Here is a 21,639-nt window from a genome sequence, read left to right on the forward strand (position 1 = left end):
ATCAGTTCTTTGGTGCTCAGCTTTCTTTATGGTCCAACTCTCACATGCATACGTGACTACCAGAAAGACCATAGCCTTGACTAGACGGAACTTTGTTGGCAAAGTAATGTCTCTGCTTTTTAATATGCTGTCTAGGTTGGTCATAATTTTTCTTCCAAGGAGCAAGCAATCTTTTAACTTCATGGCTGCAATCACCATCTGCAGTGATTTTGGAGCCCAAAAATATGAAGTCTGACACTGTTTCCCCATCTATTTGCCATGAAGTGATGGGACCAGATGCCATGATCTTAGCTTTCTGAATGTGGAGCTTTAAGCCAACTTTTCACTCTTCTCTTTCACTTTCATCAAGAGGCTCCTCAGCTCTTCTTCACTTTCTGCCATAAGGGTGGTATCATCTGCATATCTGAGGTTATTGATATTTCTCCCGGGGATCTTGATTCCAGCTTGTGCTTCATCCACCCCAGCATTTCTCATGATGTACTCTGCATGTAAGTTAAATAAGCAGGGTAACATTATACAGGCTTGACGTACTCCTTTCCCTATCTGGAACCAGTCTGTTGTTCCATGTCCAGTTCCAACTGTTGCTTCCTGACCTGCATACAGATTTCTCAAGAGGCAGGTCAGGTGGTCTGATATTCACATCTCTTTCAGAATTTTCCACAGTTTGTCATGATCCACACAGTCAAAGGCTTTGGGATAGTCAATAAAGCAGATGTTTTTCTGGAACTCTTGCTTTTTTGATGATTCAACGGACACTGGCAATTTGATCTCTGGTTTCTCCGCCTTTACTAAAACCAGCTTGAACATCTGGAAGTTCATGGTTCACGTATTGCTGAAGCCTGGCTTGGAGAATTTTGAGCATTACTTTACTAGCGTGTGAGATGAGTGCAATTGTGTGGTAGTTTGAGCATTCTTTGGCATTGCCTTTCTTTGGGACTGGAGTGAAAACTGACCTTTTCCAGTCCTGTGGCCACTGCTGAGTTTTCCAATTTTGCTGGCATGAGTGCAGCACTTTCACAGCATCATCTTTCAGGATTTGAAATAGTTTGACTGGAATTCCATCACTTCCACTAGCTTTGTTCATAGTAATGCTTGCTAAAGCCCACTTGACTTCGCATTCCAGGATGTCTGGCTCTAGGTAAGTGATCATACCATTGTGATTATCTTGGTCGTGAAGCTCTTTTTTGTACAGTTCTTCTGTGTATTCTTGCCACCTCTTCTTAATATCTTCTGCTTCTGTTAGGTCCACACCATTTCTGTCCTTTATTGAGCCCATCTTTGCATGAAATGTTCCCTTGGAATCCCTAATTTTCTTGAAGAGATCTCTAGTCTTTCTCATTCTATTATTTTCCTCTATTTCTTTGCACTGAGGAAGGGTTTCTTATCTCTCCTTACTATTCTTTGGAATTCTGCATTCAAATGGGTATATCTTTCCTTTTCTCCTTTGCTTTCACTTCTTTTCACAGCTATTTATAAGGCCACCTCAGACAACCATTTTGCTTTTTTGCATTTCTTTTTCTTGGAGATGGTCTTGATCCCTGTCTCCTGTACAGTGTCACGAACCTCTGTTCACAGTTCATCAGATACTCTATCAGACCTAATCCCTTGAATCTATTTCTCAACTTCCACTGTATAATCATAAGGGATTTGATTTAGGTCATACTGAATGGTCTAGTGGTTTTCCCTGCTTTCTTCAATTTAAGTCTGAATTTGGCAGTAAGGAGTTCATGATCTGAGCCATAGTCAGCTCCCAGTCTTGTTTTTGCTGACTCTATAGAGTTTCTCCATCTTTAGCTGCAAAGAATATATTCAATCTGATTTCGGTGTTGACCGTCTGGTGATGTCCATGTGTAGAGTCTTCTCCTGTGTTGTTGGAAGAGGGTTGTTGCTATGACCAGTGTGTTCTCTTGGCAAAACTCTATTAGCCTTTGTCTTGCTTCATTCTGTACTCCAAGGCCAAATTTGCCTGTTACTCCAGGTGTTTCCTGATTTCCTACTTTTGTTCTAGTCCCCTATAATGAAAAGGACATCTTTTTTTGGGTGTTAGTTCTAGAAGGTCTTGTAGGTCTTCACAGTACCGGTCAACTTCAGCTTCTTCAGCATTACTGGTTGGGGAATACACTTGGATTACTGTGATACTAAATGGTTTGCCTTGGAAACAAACAGAGATCATTCTGTCGTTTTTGCGATTGCATCCAAGTACTGCATTTTGGACTCTTCTTGACTATGATGGCTACTCCGTTTCTTCTAAGGGATTCCTGCCAACAGTAGTAGATATAATGGTCATCTGAAATAAATTCACTCATTCCAGTCCATTTTAGTTCGCTGATTCCTAAAATGTCGACGTTCACGCTTGCGATTTCCTGTTTGACCATTTCCAATTTGCCACTTAACATTCCAGGTTCCTATGCAATACTGCTCTTTACAGCACTGGACCTTGCTTCCATCACCAGTCACATCCACAACCGAATGCTGTTTTTGCTTTGGCTCCATCTCTTCATTCTGGAGTTATTTCTCCACTGATCTCCAGTAGCATATTGTGTACCTACTGACTTGGGGAGTTCATCTTTCAGTGTTCTATCTTTTTGCCTTTTCATACTGTTCATGGGGTTCTCAAGGCAAGAATACCGAAGAGGTTTGCCATTCCCTTCTCCAGTGAACCACATTTTGTCAGTGGTCCTGTTATCCTGCTGCTGCTGCTGCTGCTGCTAAGTCGCTTCAATCGTGTCTGACTCTGTGCAACCCCATAGACAGCAGCCCACAAGGCTCCCCCGTCCCTGGGATTCTCCAGGCAAGAACACTGGAGTGGGGTGCCATTTCCTTCTCCAATGCATGAAAGTGAAAAGGAAAATGAAGTCGCTCAGTCGTGTCCGACTCTAGCGACACCATGGACTGCAGCCTACCAGGCTTCTCTGTCCATGGGATTTTCCAGGCAAAAGTACGGGAGTGGGGTGCCCATGGCTGTCATGCAAAGAGGGAACAAACTTATTAAACCTATAGACATCATTCAATTCAAACTATAAGGACTGATAAGCAACAGCATTAAAGATTAACTAGAGCTGTCTAAAGAAGGGGATGCCTAGGGAGGAGAGTGTACTCTATTGTCAGAAATACTTGATAAAATGGGACTTGATCAAAACAACTAACTTCTGCCCTGCAAAAAACACTGTTAAGGGAAAGCAAAAACAAATCACAGACTCAGAAAATATCTGCAATAAATGTCTGATACAATACTTGTATCGGAAATAAAGAAGTCTTAAAGTTCAATGAGAAAATAAGCAACTCAATTAAAAATAAGCAAAGAAATATGAGGGTACATCAAAGAAACTATACTGATACCAAAATAAGCATGGAAAATGATCATCATCAATCATTAGGGAAATAGAAAAGGCTTATTCCCTTAATATAGTGGTGTCATATAAGAATTCTTATGCATCAGTAAGTCAATCAATGTTCCAGCAGAAAAAGCAGGTATAGACACAAAGATCAATAGGAAAAGAAATAGAATGAATCAGTAACTTATGAAAAGATACTCAACTTCATCCACAATTAAAAATCAAGAGTAAACATTATATATTAATTATATCTCAATAAAGCTGGAAAAAGAAAGTAAAACAAAGCTGAACTATATTTATACTTACTAAGCCCTCAGTATGTGCCTGGTACTGTCCCAAATACTTTCCACCCATTAATTCATTTGATCTCATAGCAACCATCTGATGTAGGTACTATTACAAGTTCACAAGCCTTTATCCACAACTGCAACATCCAAAAAGCTCTGAAAACAAAGTTTTCTGATAATGCCTTTTGAAGCAAAACCTGACCTCATTTAAGTAAGGCTATTGATAGTATTTTCTTTTTCTGAATAAAACTTGTCTTTGAATAGAGTGCTGCCAGGCACCTGATGGGGGTTCATATTAAAAAAACATACTTTATAATTCCAAACTAACCCCAATTCCAAGACAGATCTGGCCTAAAATGTTTCAGATAAAGAAATGTAAACCTGTCTCCCATTCTGCACATGAGGGACAGTAGATTTCAGTTGCTAGACAGTTAACAGCCACACAGTTATTAAGTGCTGTTTACTGTCTAAAAAATAAAGCAACTTTTTAAAGAAAACAAAAACACTGGAAACAACCCAAAATCTGACATCTACAAGGAACTGGCTAGGAAATTACAAAAAAAACAAAAACAAAAAACATAGGGGGAATTGACATACCATGAATGCAACAGTATTTTTAAATAAAAAAGAGAAGGAGGCCTGAAAGAAAACTTCCATATTTTGACAGAGACTTATTCCCGATACATATTAAGTGAAAAAGCAAGGTATTAAACACCAAGTCATCATTTTGTAGATCTAACACACACACAAATTTGTAACTGCTTGAACTTCTTGTAGATACACAGCATATGTCAGAAAGGGTAACAAAAGGAACTATGAATGGTCAATCCCTCCAAGAACAACCGGCACAACTGGAAAAAGGAGGTGGGGAAGCTTTTAACCACTGTAATTTTGTACCATGTGCAGATAATTTTATTTACATTAAAAAAAAATAAAACTTCACATATTCTAAAGTAGAAAAAAATTAAACCCCCAAAATAAAGAAGATATTTTTTCTATCTTTCAGCTAGATAAACTCCAAAGTTCAATAGAATAATGCTAGGGGAAAAAAGCCAGTGTCAATGGGAAATATTGCAATATCAGCTGAATATTTAAATATGTATGCTATTTCAAGTCCACTTCTAGAAACATCTTCTACCATTATATATGAGAACATGATGCTCAAACATGAAAGTAGAATGATGTTCCATATAGCATTTCTTAGTTAATAATAGCAAATGACCACAAAACAGCCAAACTATTCCTAAGAGACTTAAGTATGGTATATTCATATAACAGAAAACCATGAAGAAAAGGTACATTTTATAAATACTGATGTGTATATCTTAATGATTTTTCCGTACACACATACATACACAGTATACACACGTGTATACCACACTGTCATCTATGTGTTTATATTTTTAGGGATATATAGATTTACATGCTGTGCATATTGAAGATTATGAAAATATACATAAGAAACTGTCAACAGCATGCTTCTATGAATGGAAATTGATTTTTCACTGTCAACAAAGGTGTGTGGCTACTTATAAGGGGCACCTAAGAAGTCAAAGGAAAAATATGGCACACTTCCTCAGTGGATCAGTTTTACTCAAAGATTTGGAAAGTAAAAAGTACTTGAAAAAAATGCTAAGTATTTCAAGTGGTGATTTCAATTATATTTTATAATTTTTTAATTATTTATAAAACATACCTATCAAACACAAAGTCTGTATGTAATGTTAAAGATAAAACAACTCCAAAAGAACCATTCAGCTGGGCCCACTACACAGAACAGTCCAACTCAATTCTCATTCCCTATCAACAGCTGCCCACGGAGAACCTCATGGCCCACTGCCACTGCCCACCCACACGCCAAGAAGCTTGTTTGTTCCCATGGCCTCCTGCTCAAGCTGCCTATCTCTGCCCACCCTTGCAGAAGAATAGGGAACACATCCACATACCCAAGTCAGTCCTCAACCAATGAGCCACACAGAAAATTAACTCTTTCAACTATATACAGAGACTTCTGGAGTTACAGAAAGGCATGCCAAAACATACAAAGGCACAATTAAATTTTAGGGACATTCATCTCTAAATCCCCGTCTTCCTTATGTGCACGTGTGCTCAGTCACTTCGTTGTGTCCAACTTAGAACCCATGGACTGTAGCCCACCAGGCTCCTCTGTCCATGGGACTCTCCAGGCAAGAATACAGGTGGGTTGCCATTTCCTCCTCCAGGGGATCTTCCCAACTCAGGGATCAAACCAGTGTCTCCTATGGCTCCCGCACTGGCAGGCAGATTCTTTACCACTGAGCCACTAGGGAAGCCCAAGTTTTAGGGACATGCATTTCTAAATCCCCACCTTTCTCATATACTGTGGTCCAAAAACTGATGTACCAACCCACCTGGGATTAATAATTATTCTCCCACATTACAAATAATGGCATATCACTCACTTATCCCTAATCTTACTATGAACATTGCTCCTACTCTGGCATGACAGTAAAGAAATAATATGATACATTACTGGCATCCATGCTTAATAACTGAGTTACTCTAATGTCCTGGAAACAAATCCATTGCATGTCAGGTGGTTCTAATTATTTATTGCTTTCCGAATAGAAACTACTATAGCAAAATTCTTTCCACTCTTATTTTTTATTAATATAGTACCTCCATATTTATATGTATTAAAAAATAGGAACAGACTGATGTCAGAGCTTTTTCTTAATTCCAGCAATATTTATCCATAGATACATGAACTAATTGAAAACAGCTTTACCCATACCATTAAGAGGTACATTTCCAATAAACTTTGCCTTTAAAATGCGGTTGACTAATTATACTCTAATAGTTAATCAATTTAACACTAATTTGATCAATTATACACTCATAATTGTGATAATCTAGAAGAATTTTCAAATACTTTGAACATTAGAATCACAAAAATTCTTAAAAGTTTACATTTAAACTTATATATGGGGCTTCCCAAGTGGCACTAGTGATAAAGAACCCACTTGCCAATGCAGGAGACGTAAGAGATGCAGGTCCATCCCTAGGTGAAGATCTCCTGGAGGGGGACACAGCAACCCACTTCAGTATTCTTGCCTGGAGAATCCCACGGACAAAGGCACCTGGTTGGCTATGGTCCACAAAGAGTCAGGCACAACTGAAGTGACTTAGCACACAAACTTATACACAAAAAATTTATGTACTACAAAATTATGAAGAGATGACCATTAACAGACATGTTCATTAGGGTAAAATCCTAAAGGGGAAGTGGGACAGAAATACAATTTCAAGGGATTTCCCTGGCGGTCCAGCAGTTAAGACTCCACATTTCCAAGGCACAGGGGTCCCACATGCCACATGGCCAAAAAAAAAAACACCACAATTTCAAAAAAGAAAAAGGGTGCTGTAAATCTTCTGGTTGTTAAAGAAAAACTTCCTCTCACGTTTTTAATGTGACTCCATGCTTCCAATGCAGGGGTCATGGGTTGGATCTGTGGCTGGGGAACTAAGATCCCACATGTCAAATGTCAAAATGTCTTTCAAATAGTGAATAGGTTATGGTATATACAATGGAATACTACTCAACAATAAAAATACTGATTCACACAATATGGAATACTCTTTAAAAGTATTATGCTAAATAAAAAGCCAGGCTGAAATTGCTACATACTGAATGACCCTTTGTATAGGAAATATTGGAAAAAACAAAGCTACAGGGGCAGAAGACTGATCAGTGGATGCCAGGGTTGGAGGTGGGAAGAGGGACCCACCACAGAAGAGCTTCAATGCACCTAACCCAGGTTAGGCTTTCCCTAACATTCCTCACACACCTTTGTAATTAACCATTACAAAAATAAATCTCCGGTTAAGAGCCTAACTGGGGCATGCCATGTTTCCAGTTGGGACCCTGACGGATAAATTAAAATGCAAACTTGCCATCTACCTCCTCCTGTACTGTAACACTCAAAATGTACCTATACTTCTTTCCCATCTTCTACTCAACAATCCACTGCCCCCTCTCACCCCACAGCTTTTAAGTCCAGAGTATCCAAAGCTCAGTGATCAGCACATCACATACACCTGGGGCTCATGCCCTCTACCACTTCCTTGCCCTAACTGAAATAAGTGAAGTGAAGCCGCTCAGTTGTGTCCAACTCTTTGCGACCCCATGGACTGTAGCATACCTGGCTCCTCTGTCCATGGAACTTTCCAGGCAAGAGTACTGGAGTGGGTTGCCATTTCCTTCTCCAGGGGCTCGTCCCAACCCAGGGATAGAACCCGGGTCTCCCGCACTGCAGGCAGACGCTTTACCATCTGAGCCACCAGGGAAACCCTAACTGAAACCCGACTAAGAGTGCCACTTCTCATGCAGCCCCTTTCAGGATCTCAGAGAAGGATGGTTTGCAGTTACTCACATGTTGGCTCTCCAGAGCCTCTTATGAAACTACTCCTATTCCCCTCTCTCATAAAAAGTCGATTCCTTTGAGGCATGTGCCACCCATCTAGCTACGCTATAATATCCCTCTTACTGTCGTCTATAAGCCTCTTACTCTTCGTTTATCTAAGGGTTTTAAACCAGGTCTGTAATCCACCCTTCCATGTCACTTCTGCTATCACCCTGAATTCTGCCAAATTCCAACCCCATCAACTCCCAGCTCCTTATTCTCCCATCAAGTCCTCTACATTCTATCTTAGTCACCTGTTCACAATTTCATCCAGGAACTTCTCATATCCTAAAATGCTTCAACTCTTAAATATCAGAATAAGACAATCCATAATTACCACCAGCTAACCAACTTGTCTCAGGAATCCTACTCTGGACTTTTATTAAGATTCTCAGTATACTGACCTCTCTTCTCTTCCTCCTATCCACCCACCCCTGTCCAGTTAGTCAAGTTTAAAGTGCACAGTTCATCATTTCACTCACTCTCTGGTCAATAACCTAAATTCTCTTTCTTTTCTATCTGTTCATTCCATATCTAGTCAGACAAAATGCCAATCCAGCATAATTATCATTATTCTAGCCAATATTCTATATTTTGTACAGATTCTGGCTAATAGGGCCTACTAAAGGAGAGGGGAAAACACACATGCTCAAGAGTTTTCAGTGATAACAAATTTTAACTAAGGCATCAATGATGTCCAGAAATTCTACTCTCTCTAGACAGCTCCTTCCTTTTCCACTTTCTCCAAAATCTATGTGAACACTTTGCCTCTCCCCTCCAGCCACCACACACATCCTTTTTTCTTTCTCCCTTTCAGAGATGACCTCCTTTGTCACTTTATAAAAAGAAAAGATGGTGGGGGTCGGGGGTGGCGGGGGAGCAGTTTTGGTTCATAAACAACCTTATCTTCCATCCTCCCATTAAACTCACATTTTCACCCCCCTCTCCGCCCAGCCAAGAAATGCAGTGTCCCTTCTCCCAAGATCACTCTCCCTCTCTGGGCTTTGGATCCTATGCTTCAAGACTCTCTTATGCAATCAAACTTTCCAGAACCCCTCATATATCTCTAGCTGCCCCTTTTCTTCTCTCCTTCAAACATCTTTAATCTTTAACAAGTTGTGTACACCTGCCAAGCCCATTTCCCACTGAGTACACACTGCTCCCTGTGTACTCACTTCTATTCAAGTTATATCAGTGATTACCTGCACTTGTGTTATTGGTCAAACCCTGAGAATGAACATCCTTTCACTAAGAAAATCTTTTACAAAAAACTAAAGTTCTACTTTAAAACAAATCTATTTACTTGAAATTACACTGTCTCTCTCAGAATTTGCATATTGTTAAATTTCCATACAGAATTTTTAGACATTAGCAAACAGAGGGTACCTATTAGCAAAAATTAAGGTCAGCTTTCTTCAGTATTTATAACTGGTTTGGCCACCATTCTTACTAAAAAGAAAACTATTTAAACAGAGGCAAGAGGTAACACATAATTTGTTATTTGTCCAAGTTATTTCCAACTTCAAGAGAAAACTCGTACAGTGACAGCCTGTTATTTTAAATATAAAGCTTTAAATATGATCGAATTAAGTTCATTCACATCAGAATACAGCAGCACTGTATGAAGAGAACACTTTAGGTGTTTCTCAGATCTTCTACTTAATAGTTCAAGTGATTCAACTTCTTTGAAATATGCTTTACCTCCTCTAAAATGGGAATAAAGCCTCCCTTAAATAGTTGAGATTAAAGATCAACTGATATGAAGGGCTTAGCACAAAGTAACAGGCATCTTACCCTCTTCCCTTTAAAGAAGCTGATTTTAGGAATGACAAGTATATTCTATATGACAAATATATTCAAAGCTAAATGAAGGTAGGTAACTCTTACCAATGCTATACTTGCAGAATTCTTTAATCCTCATTAATCACCTGTACTTTATCCAATGAGTAGATGACAATCGCCTCTCAGGTCACAAGTCCCTGGCCTACTTTAAGCTTTCAGGAATAGAACAATTCATTTCCCTTTCTAAAAACGATCTTCAGTTCTAAATTAAAGTTCCTAATTTCTTGACAGTAACAGCCCTCTAACTTATACAAATACTCAGTACAGTTTTAAGCAAATAGAAAAAAAAATTGGCTACAAAGACAGGCATGCAAATTAAGAGCCTATGCCATAGTTATCTCAATATTTGGCAGGGTATGTAGACTGAATCCCAGCTGGCTAGCAAGTGTGCCAAGTAGAAATACAAGTCTTTGCACACTTTATTCTAGAACCCAGATTAAAAACCTGTAGCAAAACGCACAAAGATGGAAAACAGGAGTAGCTGTATATAAAAGGCAAGAGCAGCTTTCTTTTACCCCTAATGCACATAGCTCTGGATGCCAAACTTTATAAGAATACTCCAAGATCTCTCAAAAGGCCAAGTTTTTAGGTCCTGTTAGTCATTTTTAAGTTTCACACTTGTCTGAGATGTCACTGGCTTTAATGAAAACTTCCATTAAAGTATCTACAGATAAAGTAAGATATCCTAAATCCACTTTAAAATAATCCAGGAGACAGAATAGTGTATACAATAGATGGAACAAGATTTGCCATATATTGACAACTGCTGAAGCTACAAAACAAGCACATGAGGTTCTTTTAATGTTCTGTTTTTGTGTGTCTAAAAGTTCCATACTAAAAGTGTGTGTGTGTGTGTGTGTGTGTTTTAAATTAAGATGAGGATGTTTTAGCAACTCAATCCTTCCCTGCAGTTCTCATTTAGTTTGTACTCTTGCATGGGTAGTAATCCTGATGGGTTCCCTTGCCCATCAAGCATTTGGAAAACAGCAACCACTATATTCTATCACAACCTCACTCTGGATTTCGTCTTTAAATAAGCCACAATCTTAAAAAGCACTATCTGGTACAAAACATTTAAAACAAAGAATTTTAATAGTACCTAAAAGTTAACCATATACTACCCTATAAAGAGATCCACTTTAAAACTTAAGGCCAGGAAAAATGATATAAGCTTGAGCTTGGATAAGCCCTTTTCACTGATGTGATGTAATTCTGCAGCAAAAAAAATGGTATGAATGAGCAAGAACATCCCACTGGAAGGATACTAAAGAACCTAACTTGTGCACTTTGAACAGAATGATCATAACGTTTCTCACAGGTTCTTAAACAAAATGCCTGTACATGACCTCCAAAGAATTTCTGAGACCTAAATGGGTTTAACAGCACTTTAATCTGAAGTCCAAAATTTCATCATTCTCCAAAGATCTCTAATTAAAAAAAAAGTTTTGGAAACACTTTAGATTTACAGAGACCCCTTCTATCCAAACCTTAGGTCTGAATCTCTAAACTTCAACTAAAATCAGAAGGCCTCCTGAACACTCGTAAAAGCAACGACAAACTGACAGACATATGCAAAAAAAAATCTAGGCACAGAGAGATGCCCAAATTTTAGAGGCAAAAAAGGAAGGTCATAAAGTTTGGAAGTATTCCCTGAACTTATTACATAAACTTATAAAAAGTTTATCTTTTACATGTTAGGGAGAGGGTAAGACCATCAGAATTCGAAGTACTCCCTCAAAGTTCCCTTCTTATCCTACAGTAAGCTACCAGGGGTGCTGTGGCTCTGGATGGTCAAGGGAGAGGAGAAAGTAAATATTCACAGTGCTACACCATTCCCTTCCAACTAAGGCTGCCTTGTGAAGAAAGAAGAGCAAGACGTTCTTGAACATCTATTTTCTGTATTTTAGTATACACTTTCCCCTCACAAACCCGTTATAACGGAGTTTGGATTCCCAGTCAGTCCACAGGATTAACACCAGAACTACAATTTAGCTACATTAGACCGGCAAGCTAAAACCTCATTTTCACAGAAAGAGTTGTTTCCAGTTCTCACCGAACAACTTCAAATGGCAGTCTGGACATGTGTAGGTTTAACAACAGTAAGACTATATAAGCAGTTGCTGCCTTTGAATGTTTCATTTCCAAGTTCCTGTTCCCCCATACCTCAACATTTATCCTATTGATACCCTCTGCCTGCCAGTGATGCCCCTCTCTTTTCCAAACACAGTGCTTGAGAAATCTGTGTCTGAGTACCTCACCCACTGCACCACTTCTCTATCCTCATCTCCCTTCTTCTGGCCCATCTGCCTCACACTGAGCACTGGACACTAGATACCTGACATGGAAGAGCATTTCCAGAGCCTAAAAGAGTGGAGGACACAGAGCAGCTGGTCAAAGTTTTGAAATATCAATAAATGAATCTCAGTCCAATTTTGCCACTACCCAACCTAGACTGTTACTTAACCTCTTTGAATCTCATCTATGAAGCTAAGAGAACTGAATTCAAGTTAATTTTGGCTCAATGGTTCTACGATTAGAAAACACTTTTAACAGCTGATCTGGGAAACTGCTTTTCTGCTCATTTTTAATAAAACTGAACCTAACCTTAAGTTATGAATAACAGCTCAGGAGAAATGTGGGCAAAGGAAAAGAAGAGCCAAATCAGAATTAACCAGGAGATCAAGGAAATGACAGTAACAGCTGGCTCATCCTCTCATCCAAGGGTGAGAAAGAATGAAAAATGTTCAGCATTTTTTTGTGGAACTATGCTAGGCAAAGTATTTGAGGTGCCTTATAGAAAGACAGTGTCTTAAAGAAAGACCCCAAAGGACAAATTCCTCTCAAGAAAACTAGGACGTTTTGTCTTTACATGTTTTTAAAATATGAGCACTATGTAACCTTTTATTATCACTAAATTTTCCCAAGAAGTCAAGAACTAAGGTTTGTTTTAGACCAAAGTGTGAGCCTTATTGCTCAGCCCTACACTGATAAAGTCCACAAGCTATCTCCCTTTCCATCTCCAATCTAAGCTCTACGGTCTTTTAATTAATTGCACTTTTTTAATCATTTATTACTGTAAGTCTCAAATCCTTTACAAAAACAAGTAAAATATATTGTTTTAGGAATAAACATTAGATGCCAGATTTACAAGCTAACATTTTAAAAATACAACTGGTTTTGTAGATGAAAATCTATTAATACAAATTACTACTGGCACCAAGCCCCCAACTAATTTCAATTTGCAGTCAAGTTCAATTCTACATTTCCACTTAATACCTCCTTAATCTTTCTAGTTTTGAAAGAAAATCTAACACCCCTAAACTTAAACCTTATTGTAAATGCCCATCTCATTTTCATTATCAGTAACTATCCAAATCCTCCACAGTAATAGAAGTGAGATACTGCGCAATCCTAACACAACAAAAAGAGATGTTTCTTAACGAGAACTGGATTAAGGACAAATGAAAGATCATTCCCAAAATGTACAGTCTGGAAATTCCCAAGTTAAGTAAAATTTCAACTCCTAATTGGTTTCTTGAATTTCTTAAATCTCTTCTACAAAATTATCTTTGGTCCCCATTAATTATAAATGCAGAAAGAAAATTTAAGAGGTGTAGTATTTCAGAATCTAAAGTCAAAAGCATTTGACTAAATTACACAAAACTCTCCTGGCTCAGAATAAAGAAAATCATTGTGAAGAAGAAAAAAAAAGAAAATCAAAACTTACCTGAAGTCATTAATTTAGCACAGCTACTTCTGCTTGCATCATCTTCTAAGACACGGTTTGTGCTCTTTTCTTTCCCAAGCAAAGTATCCTCCAAACGTAAGCATTTATCAGATACAACACTGTCTTCACCCATCACATGACTAATTTTGCTATTAGCTTCAAGTACAGATGTGACCTCTTCCAACTGAGCAGCTTCACTAGATTCCGTGTAAGAGGAACCTTTAGCTAAATTCTTTGAAGAAACTGGTAGAGATTCATCATCACTATCAAATCCAAAAGGATCTCCAGTATTTTCTTCTTCTATCTTAGGTTTCTTCGGAACTTCTTGGATATCTGGTTTGAAATTGGGCCTCTTCTGTCCTAATTTAGCCATAAATGTGGTTTCTCCCCACTTTGTGCTAAGGGTGGTCCGTTTGTTGGAAAAGACTTCATCAAACTTTGAACTTCCATTTCCTCCTTTCCTACTGTATGTTTTCCCAAATCTGGATGTCATTTTGACACCTGTTTCATATTCTCTGTGGGAAAAAAAAAGTAAGAAAATATATAATCATCAAATATTTAACAAGTGTTAATACTGAATATAAAAATAAGAAAATAGGGATTCTCCCCATACAGCTTTTCCACATTCAAGATACAAATCCAAAAACAGTTAAATAAGGGGAGGGAGTATAGAGAGGCTCATTTTTTATCCTATATACTTATATCAATCTTTTATATGAGTACATATTCATAGGCTATTTTCAGAACAAGAAAGCCTAACATCGCTTTTTTAAGTTTCAAATGAATCTACTTACTATTCTATCAAATTTTACCATAAAAAATAATCTGAATAGGCTAATTACCCTTAATATAAAATATTAAGCACAAAATGTTAATTTTTTTCAAGATCTTAGAGATGTCAAATAATTGACTAAATATAGTTCTTTGAAATTTCAGAGCACTTACTCATATGAGGGGTGAAAAGTCAGAAAACTGGTGCTATTGTCTCACATATTAGAACCTGCTACTTTTAATCCAACCTCAAAGATCCTGAGTTTTGGTCTAACATAATATAAACTATGACTTGAAAAATATTCCGTACTTGGTCATTTCCCTTAATGCAAGAAACCATACTCATCTTTCTCCCTTCCTTGTCCTCATAGTGCTGTGCTCATTTTCTGAACTACATTTTCTGAAGCTAGTGAACTCTAGCATATTACACTGACTGGTCCAGGGATTATTAAAAGAAAAAAAAATTGTGAATTTATGTTCCTCTCTGATTTAAGACAAGATAAAATTATTTATCTACATGCTAAGTACTACGACAAAAAAAATTTCAGGACAGTAAATAGAGTCAAACAAGGTACCTTTTAAACATTATCAGTCCTTATCCATTACTCACACTTTGACCTTCTAAAATTTAAATATCAATAAATTAAATATAACCAGGAAAAAAAGTGAACAATTGCCTAAGGGCTTGAAAAAAACTTCATACTCTTGAAATTTACAATACAACAATCAGAGTGATATTTTGACCTATATTTTTTAATGTTTTTATCTATTAGTTTAAATGTTTCCCTTTATTAACTTAATCCTCCCAGTTTATAGGGAATCTCTATATATTCAGCAGAGGAATTTGCCCTCTCATATTTTGGTTAAAAGCCAATTCTAATTGGACAAAATAATACTTAATTTAGTCATTATACCCATCTACTTTTAAGAGAAAACTTTCTAATTTGTCTGAAGACCTTTTAATATGTCAAAAAACTTTTTTCTGAAGGATATCTATTTCCCCTCTTACTGTAGATTTACACTGAAGAATCCTGTCTTTCTTGCTAAGCATAACCTAAAGAAACTAAGTGTATTTGGCAGCTACAAGAAACACAAAATAAGTCATTTCTTTTCATTCCTCTTTGAATGTACAGTCCTAATCTACAGACCTACATTTACATATACACCAACAAAGCTAAAACGTTTCGGATACACTAGCATGGTAATTACCTAAAAATGCTGACTAAAGGCTAAACCAAAAAACCTAGACTTGGACTACTTTAAGTCCACACCAAAAAAATTCATGGTAAAAATGGTCCTAGAACCATAAAGCATTCACTGTGACAAGCTGAAAGTCTGCCGATGAACACCTGATACCAAGGAGTTAATTATTTTAACTGATAAATTATGCTTTTTTTTTTTTTAAGAACCTATGCCTTCGAAAAATATACATTGAAATACTGATGCAATAATGTCAGTGATTCTCCAACTTTAAGGTGTGTGGAATGGAAAGTGCAGAGATGAGAAAAATTTGGTTAAGAGTTAATAACTGTTGAGTCTGAAAGATGAATACATGGGAGTTCATTATATAATATCCCCTTTGCTGGTCTTTATACAGTTTTCCATGTCCTTTTTTTTTTTTTAAGTCACCAGACAGACAATTGTAATGGCATTATAGTAAGACTAGAGTGTAAAGTATGTAGAAATTCAAAAATAAGTGTGTAGATGTATTTGACATTATATTTCAAGTATATTCAAGTTAAGAACACAGGCTATCTTGCTCAGGCTTCAAACTCCAAAGATTACCTTACCAAAAAGGAAAGAATGATTCACAACTAAGTCTTTTTGGTCGTTGGGCCTTTGCCTCAGCCCAAAGCTTGTCGAATTTTCGGGGAAGTGCGCTGTAATAAAGAAGTCCTCACACTTAACCCCCAACCAAATCGAGTCCTTCAGATCTCCACGGGCTTAAGGGCTTCCCTGCAGGAATGAAAGCCGGAAAGGCCAAACCTCACCACCCAGAAATCCTCACCTGGGGGCGGCGATGCGCTAGGAGGTGGCGGGGAGAAGCGGCCCCCCTGCCCCTGGAAGCTCACGCAACTTTTCTCCTCCCCACCCCCACCTCCACCTCCCAGGAAAGGGATGTTGCTTCCGACGCCCCGGAAGCCTCTGCCACCGAATCCCCAGGGTAGTGGAAGGCCTCAGCGGCAGCCAGAGGCGGAGAAAAGGCAGCAAAAGATTTCGGCCTGAAACCAATACACTTGACCGCGCCTGGGGAGGGAAGTAAATCAGCCGTCGCCCAGAAAGAACTCAGAATAAAGGGGAAAAGAGGAAAAAGAGTTCTTCAGACTGTTCCGCTGCCCAACTTCCTCAGAGACCGGGTGGGTGAGATAGAAGGACTTCCATCACCCCCTCCCAGACCCCTGCCTCCTCTACCCTCGGCAAGCTCCGGGCCTAGGCAGCCGCCCGAGACCTCACTTACCCTCGGCGCCTGGCGGGTGCTTTAGCCTCAGGCCGCCTCCGCCTCTCCCGCTCCCAACGGCCCACGGGCGGGCGCCGGAGCCCCGCGCGGGAGAACGGGGCCGGCTGGTGAGCGAAGAGAGGCAAGGGGCTCCGCCACCGTCCGAACCCGCGACTCCGCTCTCTGTAAATAGGAAACCCGGTGGAAGGGGGGGAGGAGTGGCGGCACCGCAACTTCCCTCCCCGCCTCGAGCGCCGCCGGCCGGGCCCGGGCCTAGGCCTCCCTGGCTGTCGCCGCCTCTGGAGCTGGTACCGGAGCCCGCTACGTGCCCCCGATGGGCCGCCGTCGCCTCCTGCGCCGCCGCTTCCGTCGGTGAATGGTCAGCGCTAGAGTTTGAACAGGGCCCTGAACCATCTCAACGCCATTTGCGCTCCCGGCCCCCACCTCCTTCCTCCAACAGCCGCTCGCTCCGTCACTCCGCTTCCCACAGGCCCCGCGCGACCGCCCGACCCCGCAGCCAATCGCTGGGCTGCTTACTCAAACCGCCGCGCAGGCGCCGCGCCCCGCATGCTCCGGCGCCCGCCATTGGTCCGGCCGTGGGGCCCGACGGGAGTTGTAGTCCCTGTCCGAGAGGTCTAGGTGCTGAGAGCCCGGCGCGGGAGTGGGCAGCGGGCGGAGCGGTTGTGGCTGGCCTGGCTGGCCTCGGCTCGCGAGCGAGCGAGTTCCAGCTCCTGGCCCCGCCGGGAGACGCAGGTGCAGCGGGGGAGGACTGGGGGCTCAGTGCAGGCGTCTGTGTCAATCGTTTCCCCTCCAGGGACTCGCCGGTGTCTGGGGACGGTGGGTTGTGCAGCTGCGCCGGGCCTGCTGGAGTCGCCGCCTGGGAGCCGGGAGACCGGGAGCTTGCGGCTCGGAGCGGCTCTTGACCCAGACTGGCTGGTGCTGACCTGGCGCAGTTAATGACGGCGGGAACTGGGAGGCCCTGGTAGCAGGGCACCCGATCAGTGACCGCACCCCGAAGTGATGTCGGTCTGGCTTTTTAATGCTCTTCTAGGATCCCCTGGATTCTTATTTTCGTCGTTCTTTTCTCCTTCAGTCTGTCCCGAAGCCGTTAAAAGTGACCCCTGAGAATATTGGATGGTATTAAGGAATTATCCAACCTTGTTGGATGTGATAACGGTAATGTGGTTAGGTTAAGGAGAGAAGGCGGGGGGAATGGCAAAATACTAAAAGTTTTGACAGATAAAATGATCAAGTATCTGGGAAAATAACTCCTATAAACACTGATGGAGGGAAAATGAAACAACCCAGTGGGGTGTGTTTCATTGCTGATGCTGTGTTATGCATGAGCTTATTACAATTTCTCTGCTTGTATATCTGAAATTTCTCATAATAAAAAATTTTATGAACCAGTGATTTGTCTCTGGGGAAGGCAAGGAGGTAGATGATGGGAAGGAAGAAAATTTATTTTTCTCTGTACAACATTTTGTGCTGTTCGAAGTTTTTTCCTTGTCAATGTATTACCTATTCAGAAAATTGTAAATTCTTGTGATGGTGTTCTAAGACTACGGTGGGAAGACAGCCTTTTAAAGAGTAACACAATTGGTTTCCTCCTAAGAGAGTTTCATGATTATTTGGGCTCCGGTGGCCCTGCTGTTTGGTGAGAGGGGTGAATGATGATCCACCTGGGAAATTAGAAAACTACTAATTGTTTTCAGTGAAAAACCTACCTCTTCTTCCACAAAAGTTAATTTACTTAGAATGCACCCAGAAGTTACCAAACTCCTTCAATATATTGGCAAAATCCAGACAGACAAAAAATAGTTCAGACATTCTGTAGCCCTTCCCAACAGAAATTTAAGGTGGATTTTAGCTTGCCTGAGCTGTTTTACTTTTGTACAACTGCTTGCAAAATTTACATTCTGACATTTACAGTTTCTGAAATACATCAATACTTGATTGTTTCAAAACCAACTCTTAAATAGCTTTATTCTAATGGAAGTTATAACAGGTCTGTGTGCTCCACAGCATGTGACTTTTATTTGGGTCAGTTTTGTCTTTTTAAAAAAATTGGCATAGCATCTTGTTTTATCAGTTGGTTTGAAGACTCCCAGCAGAGGTGCAAGCTGCACTTACTATAATTATTTAGATGACATGGTGGTGGGTGCTAATTAAGGGGTAATTATCATCAGAGGCAAAGGCTAAGATCAAAAAGCTGAAAGTGGTGGCGAGACAATTGCAGGATCTTTCTGTAAAAGAGTACTGTGAACCCTCTGGGACCAAATGATGCCCTCACACAGCTCATTACACCGTGGCCTCACTGGCGCTTGGCACTTAGCTGGGTCAGTGACTTTGCATGAAGCTTAAGTGGAAAAGTAAAATTTTTAAAGAAATAGCTAGTCTATGAAACTCCTTTTGAGAACTTTTGGTGCGGTAGGCATGTTAAATAATGGAACTCAATATTAAATTCTTGCTACTTTAAAGAATGACCCCCATAGTCAGAACCTGGAAGTTTCTTGGGAAAAGCAAGAATCTCTGTCCCCACCCCAACTCCCCCAAAAGCAGAATCTACACTTTAACAGGATTCCCCCAGGTGACTGGTCCACAGATTAAAGGTTAACGTGTTAGTTGCTCAGTCATGTCTGACTCTGCTACCCCATGGGCTGTAGCCCTCCAGGCTCCTCTGTCCATGGGATTTTCCAGCCAAGAATACTGGAGTGGATATCCATTCCCTTCTCCAGGAGGTCTTCCCGACCCAGGGATCCAACCTGGCTCTCCTGCATTGCAGCAGATTCTTTACCATCTGAACCACCAGGGAAGCCCCAAAGGTTAATAAGTATTGTTTTAAAGTATATCCATAGCATTTGATGGCAATCTAATTTCTTTTTCTTAGGATGGGGGAGAACATTAAGAACATACTATGCATTAGATACAATACCAATCTCCTGAGGGAAGTCATCCCTATTCTACAAGTGAGGTAATGGAGATGTTGGCATTTGCTCGAGGTATTGTAACTAATGAGGGAATCAAACTTTTTCTTAGGCATTCGATTCACATTATTATTTACAGACCTTCTTAAATCTGATACTGCTGAAGCCCAGCTGAAGAATTGATGCTTTTGAGCTGTTGTGCTGGAGAAGACTTGAGAGTCCCTTGGACAGCAAAGAGATCAAACCAGTCAATCCTAAAAAAAAATCAACCCTGACTATTTGTTGGAAGGACTGATGCTAAAACTTCAATACTTGGGCCACCTGATGTGAAGAGCCAACTCATTGGAAAAGACTCTGATTCTGGGAAAGATTGAGGGCAGGAGGAGAAGGGGGCGACAGAGGATGAGATGGTAGGATGACATCGCTGACTCAATGGACCTTGAGTTTGAGCAAACTCTGGGAGATGGTGAAGGACAGAAAAGCCTGGCGTGCTGCAGTTCATGGGGTCGCAAAGAGTTGGGCATGACTTCAGTTCAGTTCAGTTGCTCAGTCGTGCCCCCATGGACTGCAGCACACCAGGCTTCCCTGTCCATCACCAACTCCCAGAGCCTACTCAAACTTGTGTCCATTGCGTCAGAGATGACATCCAACTATCTCATCCTCTGTCATCCCCTTCTCCTCCCGCCTTCGCCCCATGAACTGTAGACCACCAAGCTCCTCTATCCATGGGATTCTCCTGGCAACAATACTGGAGTGTGTTGCCATGCCCTTCTCTGGGGGATCTTTCCAACCCAGGGATCAAACCCAGGTCTCCTGCATTGCAGGCAGATTCTTTACCATATGAGCCACCAGAGAAGCTCTTCTGGACAAGACTTAGTGAATGAATAACAAATCTGGTACGTGATTTGAAAAAATTGTACGTGTGTGCATTGAGTCTGTAGAAGTTTGCTATATGAATACTGAAAAGAGCTGTGCTAGGGCTCTCCACCCTCATATGACCCACACTAAAGACAGGTGGAGAGCTTGCTCACTCCTGGGCCCCTCCTGGGGGCAGGTCAGACTCTGGATGTGCAGGCTGGACCACCACTTTACCCTTTCCCTCCCTGGTTCCACTGAGGCAAACAAACTTGGCCATGGCCTGGAGTTCCACACCAAAGAGAGTGAACTGGACTGCGGTGTGGATAACGCAAGGACAAGCCGTTTTGTTTTATTTTTTAATTTTACTGCCTTTGGTTTCTTAGTTCCCTCAGCTTGGCCTCCTGCCCATCCCCATCCCCTGGGTCGGTTCTCTTCACTTCATTTGAATCTGCTCACATACACACCCAGTAGGTGTTTTTCTCTTTGCTGTTATGCTTCTATGCAAAGCTCTTAGATGTCTGCTTTTTGTTTTCCATTAACTCTCATACGTATTCCAGAAACTGAAATGGACCTGAGCTAAGCGTGTACCCTTTGATGCTGCGGGCTGTCCTTTGTGCTGCCTCTAGCGGAGGACAGCATCCTTGCTACCTTGAGTTGCACTCAGATGGACTCTAGCTGAAAAGAGAAAATCCCACAAAGAAAACTAACAGAAGAATCCGTTCTGCCACTGTTGTCGTGCCTTTGTTTCAGCCCTGGCATAGGAACTGTCCAAACTGGAGTTGCCAAACAGAGCTGTGCAGTCTTTTTCTGATAATGTGTAGTAAAATGTATTACAATTTATACAATTCAGAGAACTACACACATTGGCTGGAGGAAATTTTTCCTTTTCACAGAATGTGGAATAAAATTATCTTAATAAATCGTACACTTAACATATCAGTGTGTGACACAACTGTGTCACAAGCTGTGGGGCCAACCCTGCCTTTATCACTGATCCTCCCCAACACTTCTCT

The 21,639-nt window shown here is 40.7% G+C and overlaps 1 protein-coding gene across 3 annotated transcripts in view; it reads right to left on the reverse strand.

Annotated features, from left to right (window-relative positions):
- The window catches only part of WAPL (WAPL cohesin release factor), a 75,360-nt gene extending 58,360 nt beyond the window's left edge, over positions 1-17,000 (reverse strand). For 2 of the 3 annotated variants that reach the window (XM_019953893.2, XM_019953891.2), the window contains exons 1-2: positions 16,863-16,995; positions 13,634-14,148 (exon numbers count right to left, since the gene is read on the reverse strand). In XM_019953893.2, the coding sequence (XP_019809452.1) occupies positions 13,634-14,126 (493 nt within the window). In that variant the 5' untranslated portion in view covers positions 14,127-14,148; positions 16,863-16,995. Of the gene's footprint in view, positions 1-13,633; positions 14,149-16,194; positions 16,361-16,862 lie in introns of all 3 variants that reach the window. The other variant, XM_019953892.2, reaches the window with a different exon arrangement.
- Between the last annotated feature and the right edge of the window lie 4,639 nt (positions 17,001-21,639).

The sequence above is a fragment of the Bos indicus genome, chromosome 28, assembly GCF_029378745.1.
Source record: "Bos indicus isolate NIAB-ARS_2022 breed Sahiwal x Tharparkar chromosome 28, NIAB-ARS_B.indTharparkar_mat_pri_1.0, whole genome shotgun sequence".
Lineage (NCBI taxonomy): Eukaryota > Metazoa > Chordata > Mammalia > Artiodactyla > Bovidae > Bos > Bos indicus.